The 27,778-nt window shown below is 53.3% G+C and overlaps 1 protein-coding gene across 6 annotated transcripts in view; it reads right to left on the reverse strand.

Annotated features, from left to right (window-relative positions):
• Positions 1-27,778, reverse strand: part of LOC140479597 (retinoic acid receptor RXR-gamma-A-like) — a 334,953-nt gene that overhangs the window by 78,851 nt on the left and 228,324 nt on the right. For all 6 annotated transcript variants that reach the window (XM_072573426.1, XM_072573423.1, XM_072573422.1 and 3 more), the window contains one exon: positions 26,018-26,178. In XM_072573426.1, coding sequence (XP_072429527.1) covers positions 26,018-26,178 — 161 coding nt within the window. The remainder of the gene's footprint in view (positions 1-26,017; positions 26,179-27,778) is intronic.

The raw sequence follows: 27,778 nt of genomic DNA on the forward strand, positions 1-27,778 counted from the left end.
TAACACTGCCCTGACACGGGACACACACCATAACACTGCCCTGACACGGGACACACACCATAACACTGCCCTGATACGGGACACACACCATAACACTGCCCTGACACGGGACACACACCATAACACCGCCCTGACACAGGACACACACCATAACACTGCCCTGATACGGGACACACGCCATAACACTGCCCTGATACGGGACACACACCATAACACTGCCCTGACATGGGACACACACCATAACACCGCCCTGACATGGGACACACACCATAACACTGCCCTGATACGGGACACACGCCATAACACCGCCCTGATACGGGACACACACCATAACACTGCCCTGATACGGGACACACACCATAACACTGCCCTGACACGGGACACACACCATAACACTGCCCTGACACGGGACACACACCATAACACTGCCCTGATATAGGACACACACCATAACACCGCCCTGACACGGGACACACGCCATAACACTGCCCTGACATGGGACACACACCATAACACTGCCCTGACACGGGACACACACCATAACACTGCCCTGATATAGGACACACACCATAACACCGCCCTGACATGGGACACACACCATAACACTGCCCTGACACAGGACACACACCATAACACTGCCCTGATACGGGACACACACCATAACACTGCCCTGACACGGGACACACACCATAACACCGCCCTGACATGGGACACACACCATAACACTGCCCTGACACAGGACACACACCATAACACTGCCCTGATACGGGACACACACCATAACACTGCCCTGACATGGGACACACACCATAACACTGCCCTGATACGGGACACACGCCATAACACTGCCCTGATACGGGACACACACCATAACACTGCCCTGACATGGGACACACACCATAACACTGCCCTGACACGGGACACACACCATAACACTGCCCTGACATGGGACACACACCATAACACTGCCCTGACATGGGACACACACCATAACACTGCCCTGATACGGGACACACGCCATAACACTGCCCTGACATGGGACACACACCATAACACTGCCCTGATACGGGACACACACCATAACACCGCCCTGACACGGGACACACACCATAACACCGCCCTGATACGGGACACACACCATAACACTGCCCTGATACGGGACACACACCATAACACCGCCCTGACACGGGACACACACCATAACACTGCCCTGATACGGGACACACACCATAACACTGCCCTGATACGGGACACACACCATAACACTGCCCTGATACGGGACACACACCATAACACCGCCCTGACACGGGACACACACCATAACACTGCCCTGACACGGGACACACACCATAACACTGCCCTGACACGGGACACACACCATAACACTGCCCTGACACGGGACACACGCCATAACACCGCCCTGACACAGGACACACACCATAACACCGCCCTGATACGGGACACACACCATAACACCGCCCTGATACGGGACACACACCATAACACCGCCCTGATACGGGACACACACCATAACACTGCCCTGACACGGGACACACACCATAACACCGCCCTGACATGGGACACACACCATAACACTGCCCTGACACGGGACACACGCCATAACACCGCCCTGACATGGGACACACGCCATAACACTGCCCTGATACGGGACACACGCCATAACACTGCCCTGATACGGGACACACGCCATAACACTGCCCTGATACGGGACACACACCATAACACTGCCCTGACATGGGACACACACCATAACACTGCCCTGATATAGGACACACACCATAACACCGCCCTGACACGGGACACACGCCATAACACTGCCCTGATACGGGACACACACCATAACACTGCCCTGATACGGGACACACGCCATAACACTGCCCTGACACGGGACACACGCCATAACACTGCCCTGACATGGGACACACACCATAACACTGCCCTGATACGGGACACACACCATAACACCGCCCTGACACGGGACACACACCATAACACCGCCCTGACACGGGACACACACCATAACACTGCCCTGACACGGGACACACACCATAACACCGCCCTGACACGGGACACACACCATAACACTGCCCTGACACGGGACACACACCATAACACTGCCCTGACACGGGACACACACCATAACACCGCCCTGACACGGGACACACACCATAACACCGCCCTGACATGGGACACACACCATAACACTGCCCTGATACGGGACACACACCATAACACCGCCCTGATATGGGACACACGGCATAACACCGCCCTGACACGGGACACACACCATAACACTGCCCTGACATGGGACACACACCATAACACCGCCCTGATACGGGACACACGCCATAACACTGCCCTGACACAGGACACACGGCATAACACCGCCCTGACATGGGACACACACCATAACACCGCCCTGATACGGGACACACACCATAACACTGCCCTGACACGGGACACACACCATAACACTGCCCTGATACGGGACACACACCATAACACTGCCCTGATACGGGACACACACCATAACACTGCCCTGACATGGGACACACACCATAACACTGCCCTGACACGGGACACACGCCATAACACCGCCCTGACATGGGACACACGCCATAACACTGCCCTGATACGGGACACACGCCATAACACTGCCCTGATACGGGACACACGCCATAACACCGCCCTGATACGGGACACACACCATAACACTGCCCTGACATGGGACACACACCATAACACCGCCCTGACATGGGACACACACCATAACACTGCCCTGACACGGGACACACACCATAACACCGCCCTGACATGGGACACACACCATAACACCGCCCTGACATGGGACACACACCATAACACCGCCCTGACACGGGACACACACCATAACACTGCCCTGACATGGGACACACACCATAACACCGCCCTGATACGGGACACACACCATAACACCGCCCTGACACAGGACACACACCATAACACCGCCCTGACATGGGACACACACCATAACACCGCCCTGACATGGGACACACGCCATAACACTGCCCTGACATGGGACACACGGCATAACACTGCCCTGACATGGGACACACACCATAACACTGCCCTGATATAGGACACACACCATAACACCGCCCTGATACGGGACACACACCATAACACCGCCCTGATACGGGACACACACCATAACACCGCCCTGATACGGGACACACACCATAACACTGCCCTGACACGGGACACACACCATAACACTGCCCTGATACGGGACACACACCATAACACTGCCCTGATACGGGACACACACCATAACACTGCCCTGACACGGGACACACACCATAACACTGCCCTGATACGGGACACACACCATAACACCGCCCTGACATGGGACACACGGCATAACACCGCCCTGATACGGGACACACACCATAACACTGCCCTGACATGGGACACACGGCATAACACCGCCCTGATACGGGACACACACCATAACACCGCCCTGATACGGGACACACACCATAACACCGCCCTGACACAGGACACACACCATAACACTGCCCTGATACGGGACACACGCCATAACACCGCCCTGATACGGGACACACGCCATAACACTGCCCTGACATGGGACACACGCCATAACACCGCCCTGACACAGGACACACACCATAACACTGCCCTGATACGGGACACACGCCATAACACTGCCCTGACACGGGACACACACCATAACACTGCCCTGACATGGGACACACACCATAACACCGCCCTGACATGGGACACACACCATAACACCGCCCTGATACGGGACACACGCCATAACACTGCCCTGACACGGGACACACACCATAACACTGCCCTGACATGGGACACACACCATAACACTGCCCTGACACGGGACACACACCATAACACTGCCCTGACATGGGACACACACCATAACACTGCCCTGACATGGGACACACACCATAACACTGCCCTGACACGGGACACACACCATAACACCGCCCTGATACGGGACACACACCATAACACTGCCCTGACACGGGACACACACCATAACACTGCCCTGACACGGGACACACACCATAACACCGCCCTGACATGGGACACACACCATAACACTGCCCTGACATGGGACACACACCATAACACTGCCCTGACATGGGACACACGCCATAACACTGCCCTGACACGGGACACACACCATAACACCGCCCTGACATGGGACACACACCATAACACCGCCCTGACATGGGACACACACCATAACACCGCCCTGACATGGGACACACACCATAACACTGCCCTGACACGGGACACACACCATAACACTGCCCTGACACGGGACACACACCATAACACCGCCCTGATACGGGACACACACCATAACACTGCCCTGACATGGGACACACACCATAACACTGCCCTGACACGGGACACACACCATAACACTGCCCTGACATGGGACACACACCATAACACCGCCCTGATACGGGACACACACCATAACACTGCCCTGACATGGGACACACACCATAACACCGCCCTGATACGGGACACACGCCATAACACTGCCCTGACATGGGACACACACCATAACACCGCCCTGATACGGGACACACGCCATAACACTGCCCTGACATGGGACACACACCATAACACTGCCCTGACATGGGACACACACCATAACACTGCCCTGACATGGGACACACACCATAACACTGCCCTGACATGGGACACACGGCATAACACTGCCCTGATACGGGACACACGCCATAACACTGCCCTGACACGGGACACACACCATAACACCGCCCTGATACGGGACACACACCATAACACCGCCCTGACATGGGACACACACCATAACACCGCCCTGACATGGGACACACGCCATAACACCGCCCTGATACGGGACACACGCCATAACACTGCCCTGATACGGGACACACACCATAACACTGCCCTGATACGGGACACACACCATAACACTGCCCTGACATGGGACACACACCATAACACTGCCCTGACATGGGACACACACCATAACACCGCCCTGACACGGGACACACACCATAACACCGCCCTGACACGGGACACACGGCATAACACTGCCCTGACATGGGACACACACCATAACACCGCCCTGATACGGGACACACGCCATAACACCGCCCTGATACGGGACACACACCATAACACTGCCCTGACACGGGACACACGCCATAACACTGCCCTGATACGGGACACACGGCATAACACCGCCCTGATACGGGACACACACCATAACACTGCCCTGACATGGGACACACGGCATAACACCGCCCTGATACGGGACACACACCATAACACCGCCCTGACACGTGACACACACCATAACACCGCCCTGACACGGGACACACACCATAACACCGCCCTGACATGGGACACACACCATAACACTGCCCTGACATGGGACACACACCATAACACTGCCCTGACACAGGACACACACCATAACACCGCCCTGACATGGGACACACACCATAACACTGCCCTGACATGGGACACACACCATAACACTGCCCTGACACAGGACACACACCATAACACTGCCCTGATACGGGACACACACCATAACACTGCCCTGATACGGGACACACACCATAACACCGCCCTGACATGGGACACACACCATAACACTGCCCTGACATGGGACACACACCATAACACCGCCCTGACACGGGACACACACCATAACACTGCCCTGATACGGGACACACACCATAACACCGCCCTGACACGGGACACACGCCATAACACCGCCCTGATACGGGACACACACCATAACACTGCCCTGACATGGGACACACGCCATAACACCGCCCTGATACGGGACACACACCATAACACTGCCCTGATACGGGACACACGCCATAACACCGCCCTGATACGGGACACACGCCATAACACCGCCCTGATACGGGACACACACCATAACACTGCCCTGACATGGGACACACACCATAACACTGCCCTGACACGGGACACACGCCATAACACCGCCCTGACACGGGACACACACCATAACACCGCCCTGATACGGGACACACACCATAACACTGCCCTGACACGGGACACACACCATAACACCGCCCTGACACGGGACACACACCATAACACTGCCCTGACACGGGACACACGCCATAACACCGCCCTGATACGGGACACACACCATAACACCGCCCTGATACGGGACACACACCATAACACCGCCCTGACACGGGACACACACCATAACACCGCCCTGACACGGGACACACACCATAACACTGCCCTGATACGGGACACACACCATAACACTGCCCTGACACGGGACACACGCCATAACACCGCCCTGATACGGGACACACACCATAACACCGCCCTGACATGGGACACACACCATAACACTGCCCTGACACGGGACACACACCATAACACTGCCCTGACATGGGACACACGCCATAACACTGCCCTGACATGGGACACACACCATAACACTGCCCTGACATGGGACACACGCCATAACACCGCCCTGATACGGGACACACGCCATAACACCGCCCTGATACGGGACACACGCCATAACACTGCCCTGACACGGGACACACGCCATAACACCGCCCTGACACGGGACACACGCCATAACACCGCCCTGACACGGGACACACACCATAACACCGCCCTGACACGGGACACACGGCATAACACTGCCCTGACACGGGACACACACCATAACACTGCCCTGACATGGGACACACGCCATAACACTGCCCTGACACGGGACACACACCATAACACCGCCCTGATACGGGACACACGCCATAACACCGCCCTGACACGGGACACACACCATAACACTGCCCTGACATGGGACACACACCATAACACTGCCCTGATACGGGACACACACCATAACACTGCCCTGACATGGGACACACACCATAACACCGCCCTGACATGGGACACACACCATAACACCGCCCTGACACGGGACACACACCATAACACTGCCCTGACATGGGACACACACCATAGCACCACCCTGACACGGGACACACACCATAACACTGCCCTGACACGGGACACACACCATAACACCGCCCTGACACAGGACACACGGCATAACACTGCCCTGACATGGGACACACACCATAACACTGCCCTGACACGGGACACACACCATAACACCGCCCTGACACGGGACACACGGCATAACACTGCCCTGACATGGGACACACACCATAACACTGCCCTGACACGGGACACACGGCATAACACTGCCCTGACATGGGACACACACCATAACACTGCCCTGACATGGGACACACGCCATAACACTGCCCTGACACGGGACACACACCATAACACTGCCCTGATACGGGACACACGCCATAACACTGCCCTGATACGGGACACACACCATAACACTGCCCTGACACGGGACACACACCATAACACTGCCCTGATACGGGACACACACCATAACACTGCCCTGACACGGGACACACACCATAACACTGCCCTGATACGGGACACACGCCATAACACCGCCCTGACACGGGACACACACCATAACACTGCCCTGACATGGGACACACGCCATAACACCGCCCTGACACGGGACACACACCATAACACTGCCCTGACATGGGACACACGGCATAACACCGCCCTGACACGGGACACACACCATAACACCGCCCTGACATGGGACACACGCCATAACACCGCCCTGATACGGGACACACACCATAACACTGCCCTGACACAGGACACACGGCATAACACCGCCCTGACATGGGACACACACCATAACACTGCCCTGACATGGGACACACACCATAACACTGCCCTGACATGGGACACACACCATAACACCGCCCTGACACGGGACACACACCATAACACCGCCCTGACATGGGACACACGCCATAACACTGCCCTGACATGGGACACACACCATAACACTGCCCTGATACGGGACACACACCATAACACTGCCCTGACATGGGACACACACCATAACACCGCCCTGACACGGGACACACACCATAACACCGCCCTGACACGGGACACACACCATAACACCGCCCTGATACGGGACACACACCATAACACCGCCCTGATACGGGACACACACCATAACACTGCCCTGACACGGGACACACACCATAACACTGCCCTGACATGGGACACACACCATAACACCGCCCTGACACGGGACACACGGCATAACACTGCCCTGATACGGGACACACACCATAACACCGCCCTGATACGGGACACACACCATAACACTGCCCTGATACGGGACACACACCATAACACTGCCCTGACACGGGACACACACCATAACACTGCCCTGACACGGGACACACACCATAACACCGCCCTGACACGGGACACACACCATAACACCGCCCTGATACGGGACACACACCATAACACCGCCCTGACACGGGACACACACCATAACACCGCCCTGATACGGGACACACACCATAACACCGCCCTGATACGGGACACACACCATAACACCGCCCTGATACGGGACACACACCATAACACTGCCCTGACATGGGACACACACCATAACACTGCCCTGATACGGGACACACACCATAACACCGCCCTGACACGGGACACACACCATAACACTGCCCTGACACGGGACACACACCATAACACTGCCCTGATACGGGACACACACCATAACACCGCCCTGATACGGGACACACACCATAACACTGCCCTGACACGGGACACACACCATAACACCGCCCTGATACGGGACACACACCATAACACTGCCCTGATACGGGACACACACCATAACACTGCCCTGATACGGGACACACACCATAACACTGCCCTGACACGGGACACACACCATAACACTGCCCTGACACGGGACACACACCATAACACTGCCCTGACACGGGACACACACCATAACACCGCCCTGATACGGGACACACACCATAACACTGCCCTGATACGGGACACACACCATAACACTGCCCTGACACGGGACACACGGCATAACACCGCCCTGATACGGGACACACGCCATAACACCGCCCTGACACGGGACACACACCATAACACCGCCCTGATACGGGACACACACCATAACACCGCCCTGATACGGGACACACACCATAACACCGCCCTGATACGGGACACACACCATAACACCGCCCTGACACGGGACACACACCATAACACTGCCCTGACACGGGACACACACCATAACACCGCCCTGACATGGGACACACACCATAACACCGCCCTGACATGGGACACACACCATAACACTGCCCTGACACGGGACACACACCATAACACTGCCCTGACACAGGACACACGCCATAACACTGCCCTGACACGGGACACACACCATAACACCGCCCTGACATGGGACACACACCATAACACTGCCCTGACACGGGACACACACCATAACACTGCCCTGACACAGGACACACACCATAACACTGCCCTGACACGGGACACACGCCATAACACTGCCCTGACATGGGACACACACCATAACACCGCCCTGACATGGGACACACACCATAACACTGCCCTGACATGGGACACACACCATAACACTGCCCTGACACGGGACACACGCCATAACACTGCCCTGACATGGGACACACACCATAACACTGCCCTGACACGGGACACACACCATAACACCGCCCTGACATGGGACACACACCATAACACTGCCCTGACATGGGACACACACCATAACACTGCCCTGACACGGGACACACACCATAACACTGCCCTGATACGGGACACACACCATAACACTGCCCTGACACGGGACACACACCATAACACTGCCCTGACACGGGACACACACCATAACACTGCCCTGATACGGGACACACACCATAACACCGCCCTGATACGGGACACACACCATAACACTGCCCTGATACGGGACACACACCATAACACCGCCCTGATACGGGACACACACCATAACACCGCCCTGACATGGGACACACACCATAACACTGCCCTGACATGGGACACACACCATAACACTGCCCTGACACGGGACACACACCATAACACTGCCCTGATACGGGACACACACCATAACACCGCCCTGATACGGGACACACACCATAACACTGCCCTGATATAGGACACACGCCATAACACCGCCCTGATACGGGACACACACCATAACACTGCCCTGACACGGGACACACGGCATAACACTGCCCTGACATGGGACACACGCCATAACACTGCCCTGATACGGGACACACACCATAACACCGCCCTGACATGGGACACACACCATAACACCGCCCTGACATGGGACACACGCCATAACACTGCCCTGACACAGGACACACACCATAACACTGCCCTGACACAGGACACACACCATAACACTGCCCTGACATGGGACACACACCATAACACTGCCCTGACATGGGACACACACCATAACACTGCCCTGACACGGGACACACACCATAACACTGCCCTGACACGGGACACACACCATAACACCGCCCTGACACGGGACACACACCATAACACCGCCCTGATACGGGACACACACCATAACACCGCCCTGATACGGGACACACACCATAACACCGCCCTGATACGGGACACACGGCATAACACCGCCCTGACATGGGACACACACCATAACACCGCCCTGACATGGGACACACACCATAACACCGCCCTGACACGGGACACACACCATAACACCGCCCTGACACGGGACACACACCATAACACTGCCCTGATACGGGACACACACCATAACACTGCCCTGATACGGGACACACACCATAACACTGCCCTGATACGGGACACACACCATAACACCGCCCTGATACGGGACACACACCATAACACCGCCCTGATACGGGACACACGGCATAACACCGCCCTGACATGGGACACACACCATAACACCGCCCTGACATGGGACACACACCATAACACCGCCCTGACACGGGACACACACCATAACACCGCCCTGACACGGGACACACACCATAACACTGCCCTGATACGGGACACACACCATAACACCGCCCTGATACGGGACACACACCATAACACCGCCCTGATACGGGACACACACCATAACACCGCCCTGACACGGGACACACGGCATAACACCGCCCTGACACGGGACACACACCATAACACTGCCCTGATACGGGACACACACCATAACACCGCCCTGACACGGGACACACGCCATAACACCGCCCTGACACGGGACACACGGCATAACACCGCCCTGATACGGGACACACACCATAACACCGCCCTGATACGGGACACACGGCATAACACTGCCCTGATATAGGACACACACCATAACACCGCCCTGACACGGGACACACACCATAACACTGCCCTGATACGGGACACACGGCATAACACCGCCCTGATACGGGACACACACCATAACACCGCCCTGATACGGGACACACACCATAACACCGCCCTGACACGGGACACACACCATAACACTGCCCTGATACGGGACACACACCATAACACTGCCCTGATATAGGACACACACCATAACACCGCCCTGATACGGGACACACGGCATAACACCGCCCTGATACGGGACACACGGCATAACACCGCCCTGATACGGGACACACGGCATAACACCGCCCTGATACGGGACACACGGCATAACACTGCCCTGATATAGGACACACACCATAACACTGCCCTGACACGGGACACACACCATAACACTGCCCTGATATAGGACACACACCATAACACCGCCCTGATACGGGACACACGGCATAACACCGCCCTGATACGGGACACACACCATAACACCGCCCTGATATAGGACACACACCATAACACTGCCCTGATATAGGACACACACCATAACACCGCCCTGACACGGGACACACGCCATAACACTGCCCTGATATAGGACACACACCATAACACCGCCCTGACATGGGACACACACCATAACACCGCCCTGATACGGGACACACACCATAACACTGCCCTGATATAGGACACACACCATAACACCGCCCTGACACGGGACACACGCCATAACACCGCCCTGATATAGGACACACACCATAACACTGCCCTGATATAGGACACACACCATAACACCGCCCTGACACGGGACACACACCATAACACTGCCCTGATATAGGACACACACCATAACACCGCCCTGACATGGGACACACACCATAACACCGCCCTGATACGGGACACACACCATAACACTGCCCTGATACGGGACACACACCATAACACTGCCCTGACACGGGACACACGGCATAACACTGCCCTGATACGGGACACACACCATAACACCGCCCTGACACGGGACACACACCATAACACTGCCCTGATATAGGACACACACCATAACACCGCCCTGACACGGGACACACACCATAACACTGCCCTGATATAGGACACACACCATAACACCGCCCTGACATGGGACACACACCATAACACTGCCCTGACACGGGACACACGCCATAACACCGCCCTGACACAGGACACACACCATAACACCGCCCTGATACGGGACACACACCATAACACTGCCCTGACACGGGACACACACCATAACACCGCCCTGATACGGGACACACACCATAACACTGCCCTGATACGGGACACACACCATAACACCGCCCTGATACGGGACACACACCATAACACTGCCCTGACACGGGACACACACCATAACACCGCCCTGATACGGGACACACACCATAACACTGCCCTGACATGGGACACACGCCATAACACTGCCCTGATACGGGACACACGGCATAACACTGCCCTGATACGGGACACACACCATAACACTGCCCTGACACGGGACACACACCATAACACTGCCCTGATACGGGACACACGCCATAACACCGCCCTGACACGGGACACACACCATAACACTGCCCTGACACGGGACACACACCATAACACTGCCCTGACACGGGACACACGCCATAACACCGCCCTGACATGGGACACACACCATAACACCGCCCTGACACGGGACACACGCCATAACACTGCCCTGATACGGGACACACGCCATAACACCGCCCTGACACGGGACACACACCATAACACCGCCCTGACACGGGACACACACCATAACACCGCCCTGACACGGGACACACACCATAACACTGCCCTGACATGGGACACACACCATAACACCGCCCTGACACGGGACACACACCATAACACCGCCCTGACACGGGACACACACCATAACACCGCCCTGACACGGGACACACACCATAACACTGCCCTGACATGGGACACACGCCATAACACTGCCCTGATACGGGACACACGCCATAACACCGCCCTGACACGGGACACACACCATAACACTGCCCTGACACGGGACACACACCATAACACTGCCCTGACACGGGACACACGCCATAACACCGCCCTGACATGGGACACACACCATAACACCGCCCTGACACGGGACACACACCATAACACCGCCCTGACACGGGACACACACCATAACACTGCCCTGACATGGGACACACACCATAACACCGCCCTGACACGGGACACACACCATAACACCGCCCTGACACGGGACACACACCATAACACCGCCCTGACACGGGACACACACCATAACACTGCCCTGACACGGGACACACACCATAACACCGCCCTGACATGGGACACACACCATAACACCGCCCTGATACGGGACACACACCATAACACTGCCCTGACACGGGACACACACCATAACACCGCCCTGACACGGGACACACACCATAACACTGCCCTGACATGGGACACACACCATAACACTGCCCTGACACGGGACACACACCATAACACCGCCCTGACACGGGACACACGCCATAACACCGCCCTGACACGGGACACACACCATAACACCGCCCTGACACGGGACACACACCATAACACTGCCCTGACATGGGACACACACCATAACACTGCCCTGACACGGGACACACACCATAACACCGCCCTGACACGGGACACACGCCATAACACTGCCCTGACATGGGACACACACCATAACACTGCCCTGACACGGGACACACACCATAACACCGCCCTGATACGGGACACACACCATAACACTGCCCTGACACGGGACACACACCATAACACCGCCCTGATACGGGACACACACCATAACACCGCCCTGACACGGGACACACACCATAACACTGCCCTGACATGGGACACACACCATAACACTGCCCTGACACGGGACACACACCATAACACCGCCCTGACATGGGACACACACCATAACACCGCCCTGACATGGGACACACACCATAACACTGCCCTGACACGGGACACACACCATAACACTGCCCTGACACGGGACACACACCATAACACTGCCCTGACATGGGACACACACCATAACACTGCCCTGATACGGGACACACACCATAACACTGCCCTGACACGGGACACACGCCATAACACTGCCCTGACACGGGACACACGCCATAACACTGCCCTGACACAGGACACACACCATAACACCGCCCTGACACGGGACACACACCATAACACTGCCCTGATACGGGACACACACCATAACATCGCCCTGACACGGGACACACACCATAACACCGCCCTGACATGGGACACACGGCATAACACTGCCCTGACACGGGACACACACCATAACACTGCCCTGACACGGGACACACGCCATAACACCGCCCTGACATGGGACACACACCATAACACCGCCCTGACACGGGACACACACCATAACACTGCCCTGATACGGGACACACACCATAACACTGCCCTGACACGGGACACACACCATAACACTGCCCTGATACGGGACACACACCATAACACCGCCCTGACACGGGACACACACCATAACACTGCCCTGATACGGGACACACACCATAACACTGCCCTGATACGGGACACACACCATAACACTGCCCTGACACGGGACACACACCATAACACTGCCCTGATACGGGACACACACCATAACACCGCCCTGATACGGGACACACACCATAACACCGCCCTGATACGGGACACACGGCATAACACCGCCCTGACATGGGACACACACCATAACACCGCCCTGACACGGGACACACACCATAACACCGCCCTGATACGGGACACACGGCATAACACCGCCCTGACACGGGACACACACCATAACACTGCCCTGATACGGGACACACACCATAACACCGCCCTGATACGGGACACACACCATAACACTGCCCTGATATGGGACACACACCATAACACCGCCCTGACACGGGACACACACCATAACACTGCCCTGATACGGGACACACACCATAACACCGCCCTGACACGGGACACACACCATAACACCGCCCTGACACGGGACACACACCATAACACTGCCCTGATACGGGACACACACCATAACACCGCCCTGACACGGGACACACACCATAACACTGCCCTGACACGGGACACACACCATAACACCGCCCTGACACGGGACACACACCATAACACTGCCCTGACACGGGACACACACCATAACACTGCCCTGACATGGGACACACACCATAACACCGCCCTGATACGGGACACACACCATAACACCGCCCTGACACGGGACACACACCATAACACTGCCCTGACACAGGACACACACCATAACACTGCCCTGATACGGGACACACACCATAACACCGCCCTGACATGGGACACACACCATAACACTGCCCTGACACGGGACACACACCATAACACTGCCCTGACACAGGACACACACCATAACACTGCCCTGATACGGGACACACACCATAACACTGCCCTGATACGGGACACACGGCATAACACTGCCCTGATACGGGACACACACCATAACACTGCCCTGACACGGGACACACACCATAACACTGCCCTGATACGGGACACACACCATAACACTGCCCTGATACGGGACACACACCATAACACTGCCCTGATACGGGACACACACCATAACACCGCCCTGACACGGGACACACACCATAACACTGCCCTGACATGGGACACACACCATAACACTGCCCTGATATGGGACACACACCATAACACCGCCCTGACATGGGACACACACCATAACACCGCCCTGACACGGGACACACACCATAACACTGCCCTGATACGGGACACACGCCATAACACTGCCCTGACACGGGACACACACCATAACACTGCCCTGATACGGGACACACACCATAACACTGCCCTGACATGGGACACACACCATAACACTGCCCTGATACGGGACACACACCATAACACCGCCCTGACATGGGACACACGGCATAACACTGCCCTGATACGGGACACACGCCATAACACTGCCCTGATACGGGACACACGCCATAACACTGCCCTGACATGGGACACACACCATAACACCGCCCTGATACGGGACACACACCATAACACCGCCCTGATACGGGACACACACCATAACACTGCCCTGACATGGGACACACGGCATAACACCGCCCTGATACGGGACACACACCATAACACTGCCCTGACATGGGACACACGGCATAACACCGCCCTGATACGGGACACACACCATAACACCGCCCTGACACGGGACACACACCATAACACTGCCCTGACATGGGACACACACCATAACACTGCCCTGACACGGGACACACACCATAACACCGCCCTGATACGGGACACACACCATAACACCGCCCTGACACGGGACACACACCATAACACCGCCCTGACATGGGACACACACCATAACACTGCCCTGATACGGGACACACACCATAACACCGCCCTGATACGGGACACACACCATAACACCGCCCTGACATGGGACACACACCATAACACTGCCCTGATACGGGACACACGGCATAACACCGCCCTGACACGGGACACACACCATAACACTGCCCTGATACGGGACACACACCATAACACTGCCCTGATACGGGACACACACCATAACACCGCCCTGACACGGGACACACACCATAACACTGCCCTGACATGGGACACACACCATAACACCGCCCTGACACGGGACACACGCCATAACACCGCCCTGACATGGGACACACACCATAACACCGCCCTGACACGGGACACACGCCATAACACCGCCCTGATACGGGACACACGCCATAACACCGCCCTGACATGGGACACACACCATAACACTGCCCTGACATGGGACACACACCATAACACTGCCCTGACATGGGACACACACCATAACACTGCCCTGATACGGGACACACGCCATAACACTGCCCTGACACGGGACACACACCATAACACCGCCCTGACACGGGACACACACCATAACACCGCCCTGACACGGGACACACACCATAACACCGCCCTGACACGGGACACACACCATAACACCGCCCTGACACGGGACACACACCATAACACCGCCCTGACACGGGACACACACCATAACACCGCCCTGACACGGGACACACACCATAACACCGCCCTGACACGGGACACACACCATAACACTGCCCTGACATGGGACACACACCATAACACCGCCCTGACACGGGACACACGCCATAACACCGCCCTGATACGGGACACACGCCATAACACCGCCCTGACATGGGACACACACCATAACACTGCCCTGACATGGGACACACACCATAACACTGCCCTGACACGGGACACACGCCATAACACTGCCCTAACACTTCACATAACTCGACTGTCACTCCTGATGCGTGGATTACCTTTATGTTGACATGACCCTGAACTGTACATGTGACCACATTTTAATGTCAACTGTTAACTGTCAACCCGAGTGTAGCCATCAGAGGGCGGTGATGTGCTGTTTTGCTGACACTAGACTATGACAGTTTCAACTCTCACCGACTGTCCACTGTTACCACTCTGAATTGTAAAATAATTCGCAAACTTGCCTGGTTTTAACTCTCTTTCCTCAATTTCCCACTGAAGACTTTAAAAAAAAAAGTTATATTTTAAAGCGATGCATCCTATCCATCACCTCACCGTTACTCTTCCTCTTGACATTATGGGGCCTTGTCAAACTCTCTTTGGTAACGTGCACCCCTCCCACCCGTGATAAGCTCCCTTCTCTCACTGGCCACTTCACAGATCCTCCCCACTCAACCTCCCTTGGTCAAATTGTCCCTTGTATCGGTCATCGCCCCAATCTTCCCTCCAAGCCACATCTCCCCAATCATCAACCCACGCTTATCCTGACATTCCCAATTCCCTATCCTGATATTCTCCAGTCCTATCTCAACGTTCCTCACGTCCAATCTGACATTTCCCACCCTGAGCCATATTACACCTATCCTGACATTCCCCATCCCTGCCGTGACATTACTGTCATCGATCATCCTTATCCTCACACCCCTATTCTGACAGTCCCCAACCCCAGCGTGACCTATCCTGTCCTATTCCTAACTGAATTTCTCCATTCCAACATTCCCTGTAACCACTGGGATGCTCTACATACCAACATTCAGCAGCCCCTGTGACAACCATCCATAACCTCCTCATCTCCCCTCCCTGTAGTAACACTCCATTTTCTGAAATCTCTCCATCTTCTGTCCTGGCGTTCCCAATCCCTCTCCCACAGGTTCATTCACCTCCGTGTGTTTCTGTTCCAATGGGGTTTTGAAAGATGGCGACTCACTCCGGATATGTAACTTACAGAGACTTGCACAGTTCCATAGGTCAAGGGAGCCATGGCCTTGCCCCTCACACTCTGCTGCAGACCTACTGTGGGCAGCAATGGTGGCTCAGTGGTTAGCACGGCTGCCTCACAGCACCAGGGTCCTAGGTTCGATTCCAGCCTTTGGATGACTGTCTGTGTGGAGTTTTTACATTCTCCCCGTATCTGTGTGGGTTTGCTCCTGTTTCCTCCCACAGTCCAAAGATGTGCAGGTTAGGTGAATTGGCCATGCTAAATTGCCTGTAGTGTTTGGTGCATGAGTCAGAGGGAAATGGTCAGAGGGTGTGTTACTCTTCGGAGGGTCGGTGTGGACTTGTGGGCCGAAGAGCCTGATTCCACACTGTAGGGAATCTAATTTGATCGACCCTGCTTGTGACTTCGTGGTAATGGATAATTAGGAGTGGTGTACATTAGAAGGCTTCGCTTGACAGTGACCATTCCACATGATCGCCCACAGTTAACTGTTAGGCAACCTCAAAGAACATAGAAAGCTGCTTCTCAGAGATTCTAGTTTAGTTCTTGCTGCATGAATACAGAGTTCTTGTTTGGTTTTCCTTTCCTTTGAACAAATCTACCAGCTTAGAAATGGAAAACCTGTTACCATTGACAGCATTGTGTAGGGTCATCGGGTTGCAATGATAAATCTCTGTTTCTCTCTCCACAGCATCTTCTGCATACCATGAGCACTTCCATTTTAACAGCAGACTTCCGGCATCTGCAGTATTTCGGCTCAGCGTCATTCATCTGATTGGTCCTCCAATGGGTACCATTAAAATACAATTAGCTGTTAATGGAGCCGTGTATAAGAGATTCAGAACTAAACCTTCCTTAATCTGTGTCCCATTAAAATCCAATTAGCAAAGGCCCAGGAACAAATGGCATCCAGATTTAAACATTTGTATTCTGCACAGGTACAACATTTCCTTTATATCTCAGTGCTGTTACCCTCTTCAGGTCTCTTCTGTTCATAACATAAAGTATAACTCTTGGTCTTTAAATATTCCTCCATGAGGTGTGCAGGTCCCCAATATTTATCACCCATCTCTGACTGCCCTTGAACATGAGTGACTTTTTCAAAGGGCAAATGCCTTTGCTAAAGGACATTGGCAAACTAGAAGGGTTTTTACAACATCGATGACCGTTGAGCCAATCAGACTCGACTTTGCCAACTGGTCAGCCTGCCTTCCTCCTCTAGTGTAAACCATTGTGCTAGTTTGAAAACATGGAGTGCCTGCTCTTGTCCTGATGATGACACGATGAAAACCTTTGATGATGGGATCCTCATTTCAGAACTATTCAAATCTCAGTTTTGAACTGACCAACTGGCTCCCAGCTCTCATGTGGAGAGATTTCCAGATTTCAATTCACCTTTGCGTGAAGAGGCGTTTCCTGGGGTTGGGTCAGCTCAGTGAGCTGGGCGGGTGGTTCGCAATGCAGAGTGACCCCCAACAGCATGGGTTCAATTCCTGCACCAGCTGAGGTCACCACCAAAGACTGTCCTTCTCAACCTCGCCCCCTTGCCTGAGGCATGGTGACCCTCAGCTGAAACCACTACTGCTCATCCACCCCTCTCTATTGAGAGAGCAGCCCTCCGGGACTATGGCAAATTTACCGTTACCTGCTTCCTGACATTACTCCTGCACAGCCTGGTTCAAGATTTCACCGCCTTGCTCTGGACTCCCCATGACCTCACCAGAGGAGTGTTTCTGTGTTCGAACCCTTTCAAACACCTCCAGCAGATCGCCCCATAATCCTCCGTGCTCAAATGAGAATAGGCCCAGTCTATATCAGCCCTGTTTGCGATTTAAGCCTTTCAGTCCTGCTCATCATTCCTGAAGAGGTTTTGCTACATTTTTCTGAGGGTTTTGGGACCGAGATTCAGTTCAACTTTCATCTGAACAAGGATGACAGTCTTAAATTCAATTGAGTGTCAAAACGTGCGGTGCTGGAAAAGCACAGCAAGTCAGGCAGCATTCGGAGAGCAAGAGAGTTGACGTTTTGACCATAAGCCCTTCATCAGGAATGTAGGAGATAGTGAGGACAGCAGAGAACTCCAGCGTCTGCAGTCTTCACTTTGTCCATAAATTCAATTTAACCCAACTTCAAATTTGTTGAAATCAGCAGAGCCCAACCTGGGAGACAGTGTGTGTGGGTGTGTGTGTGGTGGTGGGGGGTGGGGGGGGGGGGGGAGAAAGAGGGTGGGCACTTTCATTTCCCAGAAATTTCTGTTTCTGTTTGCATGCAATTGGCTTGTAGTCAGTTGGTGCTGTGTTTTGTTCAATTATTTCCCTTTCGTATGATTTCTGAAACTGAGAGCAGAACACAAAAGGGCAGTGAGCCGAGCAATGTTGAAATTAGCCTATTACCTGGCACAGTGGGGGACACTTCCCCTCAGGTTTTTTGTTAAGTGGCCATTTCACTTTAATTCAGTTCAGACAAATTGCAGGGCACGCTTTTATCACACTCGGGTGGCTTTCGCTGTTCCGTTTCTTCACAGAGATGGAAAGAGACACGATTTGAACAAAAAGGAGCAATTCGCTCTACCGAAGGTGAGTTTAGAATGATGTCTTTTTGTGCGTAGAAGTAGATGTCAATTATAGAGTTATGCAGCTCGGAAGCAGACCCTTTGGCCCAATTTGTCTGCGCTGACCAGACGTCCCAATCTGACCTAGTCCCATTTGCCAGCACTTGGCTCATATCCCTCTGAGCCTTTCCTATTCACATACCCATCCAGATGCCTTTAAAATGCTGTAATTGTACCAGCCTCCGCCACTTTCTCTGGCAGCTCATTCCAGACACGCATAACCCTCTGCGTAAGAAAGTTACCTACTTTTGTTGCAATCTTTTGCCTATGGTCTTCAGGCAATTTAAATATTGCGAACTTTTGGGGGTCAAAGCCTCAAATCGAATTGGGGAGGGGTGTTAATAATTATTGAAGGGACTGATAAATTCTTCTGGTCAAAGTACGCATATCCCATATGTCAACACAATACAAAAGATAATGTTACTGCATCAGGTAATAAACAAATTAAGGGGAGAACAAATAGCCTCTGAGAAAATTGCAGGAGCTCTCATAATAATTATTTTATGCTCTGGTGCACGCATGCAGATGCAGAAAAGTGCGTCCATGCATGCACACAGAGGAAGTGATGAAGGAAGGTATAATTACAACATTTCAAAAGGCACCTGGATGGGTAGATGAATAGGAAGGGTTTACAGGGTAATGGGCCAAATGTTAGCAAATGGGACCAGGCCAGAATGGGATGGCTGGTCGTCATGACAGGTTGAACCAAAGGGTCTGTTTCCGTGCTGTATGACTCTATGACATAGATGTACATGCATGGTGGCATGCATATACAAATTAATAGTCACACATGCATACACGCATGCATTAGAAGTGATTCAGTCGAGGCTCATTCGATGAAAGGGTTATCCGATGACGAAAGGTTTGACAGGTTGGGCCTACACCCTATGGCGTTCAGATGAACCTTAATGAAACTTGGAAGATCCCGAGGGTACCTGGTGGAGCGGATGTGGTGAGGGTATCTCTCTTTGTAATGGAGTCCAGATTTAGGGGACAGTTTAAAAAAAAAACAGCTTTCACATTTATTCAGAGATGAGGCAGCATGGTGGCTCAGTGGTTAGCACTGCTGCCTCACAATGTCAGGGACCTGGGTTCGATTCCAGCCTCGGGTGGCTGCCTGTGTGGGTGCTCTTCAGAAGGTCAGTGCTCTTTCCACACTGTAGGGATTCTACAAGAAGAATGTTTTCAAACAGGGTTATTAACGACTGTGGAAATTTCTTGCACTGCATGCAGTGGGGGCTAGGGTAGTGAACGTATTAAGGGGATATATTAGGGGAGGCAATAACATAGTGGTATTGACACTTGGCCAATAACTCAGAGACCCAGAAGATATTCTGGCTACTCCAGGTATGAATTCCACATAATTCAAATCTGAGAAAGTCTGGAATTAAAAAATAGTGTTATGATGAGGCACTTGTTGAGTGTTTTGATTAGATTAGATTCCCTACAGTTTGGAAACAGCCCAACCAGTCCACTCCGACCCTCCGCAGAGTAACCCACCCAGACCCATTTCCCTCTGACTAATGCACCTAACACTACGGGCAATTTAGCATGGCCAATTCACCTGACCTGCACATCTTTAGACTGTGGGAGGAAACCGGAGCACCCGGAGGAAACCCACACAGACACGGGGAGAATGTGCAGACTCCACACAGACAGTTGCCTGAGGCTGGAACCGAACCTGGTGCTGTGAGGCAGCCGTGCTAACCACTGAGCCACCATGCCACCCATAAAGGTATTGGGCTCATTAACGTCCTTGAGGGAGGGAAATCTGCCTTCCTTCATTGTTTAGGCCTACAAGTGGCCTCCAGACTCTTAAACCGCCCTCTGAAATCCCTCAGGGGAATGTCCTAGGCCCAACCTCCTTCAGTTGTTTCATCAATGACCTTCCCTCCACCAGGTCAGATGGGGGGGGGATGTTTGTAGATGATTGCACAATGTTCAGCACCTTTCGAGACTCCTCAGCTGCTAAAACAGTCCATGCAGCAAGGCCTGGGCAATATTCAGGCCTGGGTTCATAAGTAGCAAGTTACATTCATACCACACAAGTACCAGGCAATGCCTATCTCCAGCAAGGAAGAATCTAACCATCTCCACTTGAGGTTCAATGCAACCTCCATCACTGAAACACCCACTATCAACATCCTGGGGACTACCATTGACTGGAAACTAGGAGTACCATGGCTACAAGAGCAGCTCACAGGCTAGGAATCCTGCCGCGGATAACTCACCTCCTGACTCCCCAAATCCCCTCCACCATCACCAAGGCACAAGTCAGGAGTATGATGGGATACTCCCCACTTGCCTGGATGGGTACAGCTCCAACAACGCTCAAGAAGCTCGACACCATCCAGGACAAAGCAGTCTGCTTCACTGGCACCACATCCGCAATTGTTCACACCCTCCACCACTGACGCACAGTTATAGCTACAGTTATGTATATTCGGTACCATCTACAAGATGCATTTCAGAAATTTACCAAGACTTCTTAAGATAGCACCTTCCAAACCCACAACCACTTCCACCTAGAAGGACATGGGCAGTAGATACATAGTAATATCACCATCTGCAAGTTTCCCTCCAAACCGTATAACACCCTGGGGCATTGCTGGGGCAGAATCCTGGAACTCCCTCCTGAATAGTACGGCAGGAATCCCTACACCAAATGGACTGCAGCAGTTCAAGAAGACAGCTCTCCACCACCTTCTCAAGGGGAATTATGGACACGCAATAAATGTTTGAGCAGTCACCCAGGCTCACATCCCATGAATGAAAACCAAGGTGCGATTGATATTTGATCAATCAGGGAGTCAAAGGGTTACTGGGGGTAGGCAGGAGAATGGTGTTGTGGTTACAGTTAGGTTAGCCATGAATGGTAGAGGAGATCGAAGGGACAAAATGGCCAGCCCCTTATCTTAATTCTTGTGTTCTTGTTTTGCAGCTCTCTCACACACACATACGTCAGACAATATACATGGGTATATACAGGCATGGGAGACAGGCATACATAAACATGCACAGAAAGAAAGGTAAGAATATGGAAGCATGGAGACACAGATATACCTTCCAAAACACTCACCATCAGGGCAGGGAGTGTACACGGTTGGATACATAGTAAAGCTCCTTCTAAACCATCCCCATCAAACCACCCCAGGACTGGGACATCACTGGATTAGATATAAAATAGAGGCTCCTCCACACTGTTCCCATCAAACACACCCAGGACAGGGACAGCACGAGGTTAGATACAGAGTAAACGTTCCTCTACTCTTTTAAACTTAAAGTAATGCTCTCCCAACACTGACTCCATCAGGACATTTCGAGGTCAAGGACAGCACATGGTTAGATACACAGCGAAGCTTCCTCTACTCTTCTAAACTGAAAGAAAAGCTTCCTCCAATCTTTCAAAATGAAAGAAAGCAAAGCTGCCTCCACACTGTTCTCATCAAACACTCCCAGAAGAGATTCCTGAAGAAGGGCTTATGCCCGAAACATCGATTCTCCTGCTCCTTGGATGCTGCCTGACCTGCTGCGCTTTTCCAGCGACACATTTTTCAGCTCAGAAGAGGTAAGAGACAGGGTTAGCTACAGAATAAGACTCTGACTATTCTTTTTAACTGAAAGTAAAGTTCTGTTTACACAGTCCCCATCAAACACTCCCAGGACAGGGACAGCACGGGGTTAGATACAGAGTAAAGCTCCCTCTACACTGTCCCCATCAAACACTCCCAGGACAGGGACAGCACGGGGTTAGATACAGAGTAAAGCTCCCTCTACACTGTCCCCATCAAACACTCCCAGGACAGGGACAGCATGGGGTTAGATACAGAGTAAAGCTTCCTCTACACTGTCCCCATCAAACACTCCCAGAACAGGGACAGCATGGGGTTAGATACAGAGTAAAGCCTCCTCTACACTGTCCCCATCAAACACTCCCAGGATAGGGACAGCACGGGGTTAGATACAGAGTAAAGCTCCCTCCACACTGTCCCCATCAAACACTCCCAGAACAGGGACAGCACGGGGTTAGCTACAGAGGAAAGCTCGCTCTACACTTTTAATTTATAAGTAAAGCTTCTTCAACAATGTCCCCATCAATCACAGTCAGCAGAAGGTGGAAAACATCACCTCATCAGTCCTACCCTTGTTCAACCCAAAGCCAGGGTCCAAGGTCACTGTGGTACCTAGCCCCAACGTCACATTCTTAGCACCTAACCAGGCAGCAGTAAAGTTGTGGAAAGGGACTAAGTCTCATGACAACACGTCACTGTGACCCCACTCATCATCACACACTGTGGAGGAAGCCTGTGCTGACGGGGTATTAGGCTGGACAAGACTGGCAAAGTGGGAGCAATGAGAATGACAGCAAACTCCCCCAGGTTGGTTCACAGATAGACTGGGGAGATCACACCTCAAAAAGACTCCCTGCTGACAACTGATACAGGGGAGCGTTGTGACTGACAGCAGGCCGACTGGGAGACAAGCAATCGCCAACATAATTAAAAGTGCACAATGCTTTTGTTAAAACAACGTTTCACTTTAGTTCTTACGTTAAGCAGAAAGAGAGGTGGAAGGGAATTACCCACCGAATTTCCTGGACTGGCATCCACGTATGTCTCTGTCTTTGGTTCCACAGCTAGTTCTGCTTCTAGAATTTTCTCCACTGGCATGTCGTCATTGATGCTGCTGCTGGGCTCCAGTTCATTGTCACTTCGCTCCTTCCCCCGTTGCCTCTCCTCTTGAACAGCTGAAAGCAAATCGGATGTTGTGCAGAAAGGCAGGACTCTGAAATACATCTGACTTTACTCTGAGTGGAAACAGAGCCCCCCCTTGTGAACTAGCCCCCTCCCCGGCCTTTAACTGCCTCGCCTGAGCCATCTCCCCTAACCCTCCCTCATTCTCAGCTGAGATGCTGACAGGAACTCTCCACCGATACAGCAGAGAAACCATCTGGTTCCGTCCTTGTGTAGCACCAATCACGGTGGATGTGGCTCTGGACTGGGATCCCTGGTGGATTTCCCATACACCCCGGGCACTGATGGGCACTCCTGGCACACACAGTCCTTACCCGGCCTTCCACTTTTTTAATTCTTCCATTGGAAGTAGGTGCGTGGGCCAGTGTTTTTTTGCCTGGCCCTAGTTGCCCCTTGAGAAGATGGGGGTGAGCTGTCTTCTTCAACCACTGCTTTGGGTTGACCCACAATGCCCCGAGGGAGGGAATTCCAGGATTTTGACCCAGCAACAGTGAAGGAGTGGCAAAGTCAGGACAGTGAGTGGTCTGGAGGGTAACTTACAACGGCGAGGATCCCATGGATCTGATATCTGTGTCCTCATTGAGGTCAGGTGTTTGGAAGGTGCTGTCTAAGGAGCCTCAGTGAGTTACTGCAGTGCATCTCGTAGATGGGATATATTGCTGCCACTGAGCACCGTTGGTGAAGGAAGTGAAGGTTGAAGCGGATTGATAGCCTACCAAATCAGGTGGACTGCTTGGTCCTTCCTGGATGGTACTCAGCCTCTGATACATTGTTAGAGCTGCACTCATCCAGACAAGTATAATCCCTCAGGAGGTCCTGCCCTCTCCCAGCAGCTGCAGTTCCCCGTATAGCTTTCACCTCTTTGGTGTGGCACCTAACACGGTGCTGCCTACTGACTTGGATGAATTCAGTGAATTTTGAGAAGTGAAAAGCTAACCTTCCAATACAGGACACTCGGAGATGTCAGCAATCAGATCCAGTGAGTTAGGGTAGCGCTACTGACTGTCACCTATCTTCTGTATGATTAAAGTGAGAAGCTTGCTTCCAATTTCATATCCTCTCAATATTACAGCTAACTTGTCTAATGGAATCTTATCAAGCGCTCTCTGAGGGTTTGCAGAGACCATGGACTCTGTTACTGAGCCTTCGGAATGCTCAGTGGAAAACAATTCCACACAAGCTCTGCGGCACAATACCAGTCCTGTTTCTGTCAAAAGCTCATTGCATGGTTATATACAGACTGTTATTCTTCAAACTAATTCAACACAAAACTTGCTGGCCATTGATAGAGGTAGAGATGTCCTTGATAAGCATGTGCATGGCAGGTGGGGGGGAAAAGGAGGGTCAGAAGAAGGAAGCGGGGGTGCCAGTTTGAGGGGAAGGGGGAGCATCAGCGTAAGGGGAGTTCGTGTGAGGGCGGAGTGTACACATGAGCAGGGGAAGGGCAAAGTGAGGGGAGGGGGTAAGTGTCAGGGCAGGGTGGAGTGTCAGCTTTGGGATGGGGTGGGGGTGGTGTCATCGTGGGGAGAGGAGGGGTTAGTGTCAGCGTGAGGGCAAGGAGGTGTTGGAGTGTCACTTTGGGTAGGGGAGTAT

This window comes from Chiloscyllium punctatum, chromosome 7 (genome assembly GCF_047496795.1).
Source record: "Chiloscyllium punctatum isolate Juve2018m chromosome 7, sChiPun1.3, whole genome shotgun sequence".
Taxonomy (NCBI): Eukaryota; Metazoa; Chordata; class Chondrichthyes; order Orectolobiformes; family Hemiscylliidae; genus Chiloscyllium; species Chiloscyllium punctatum.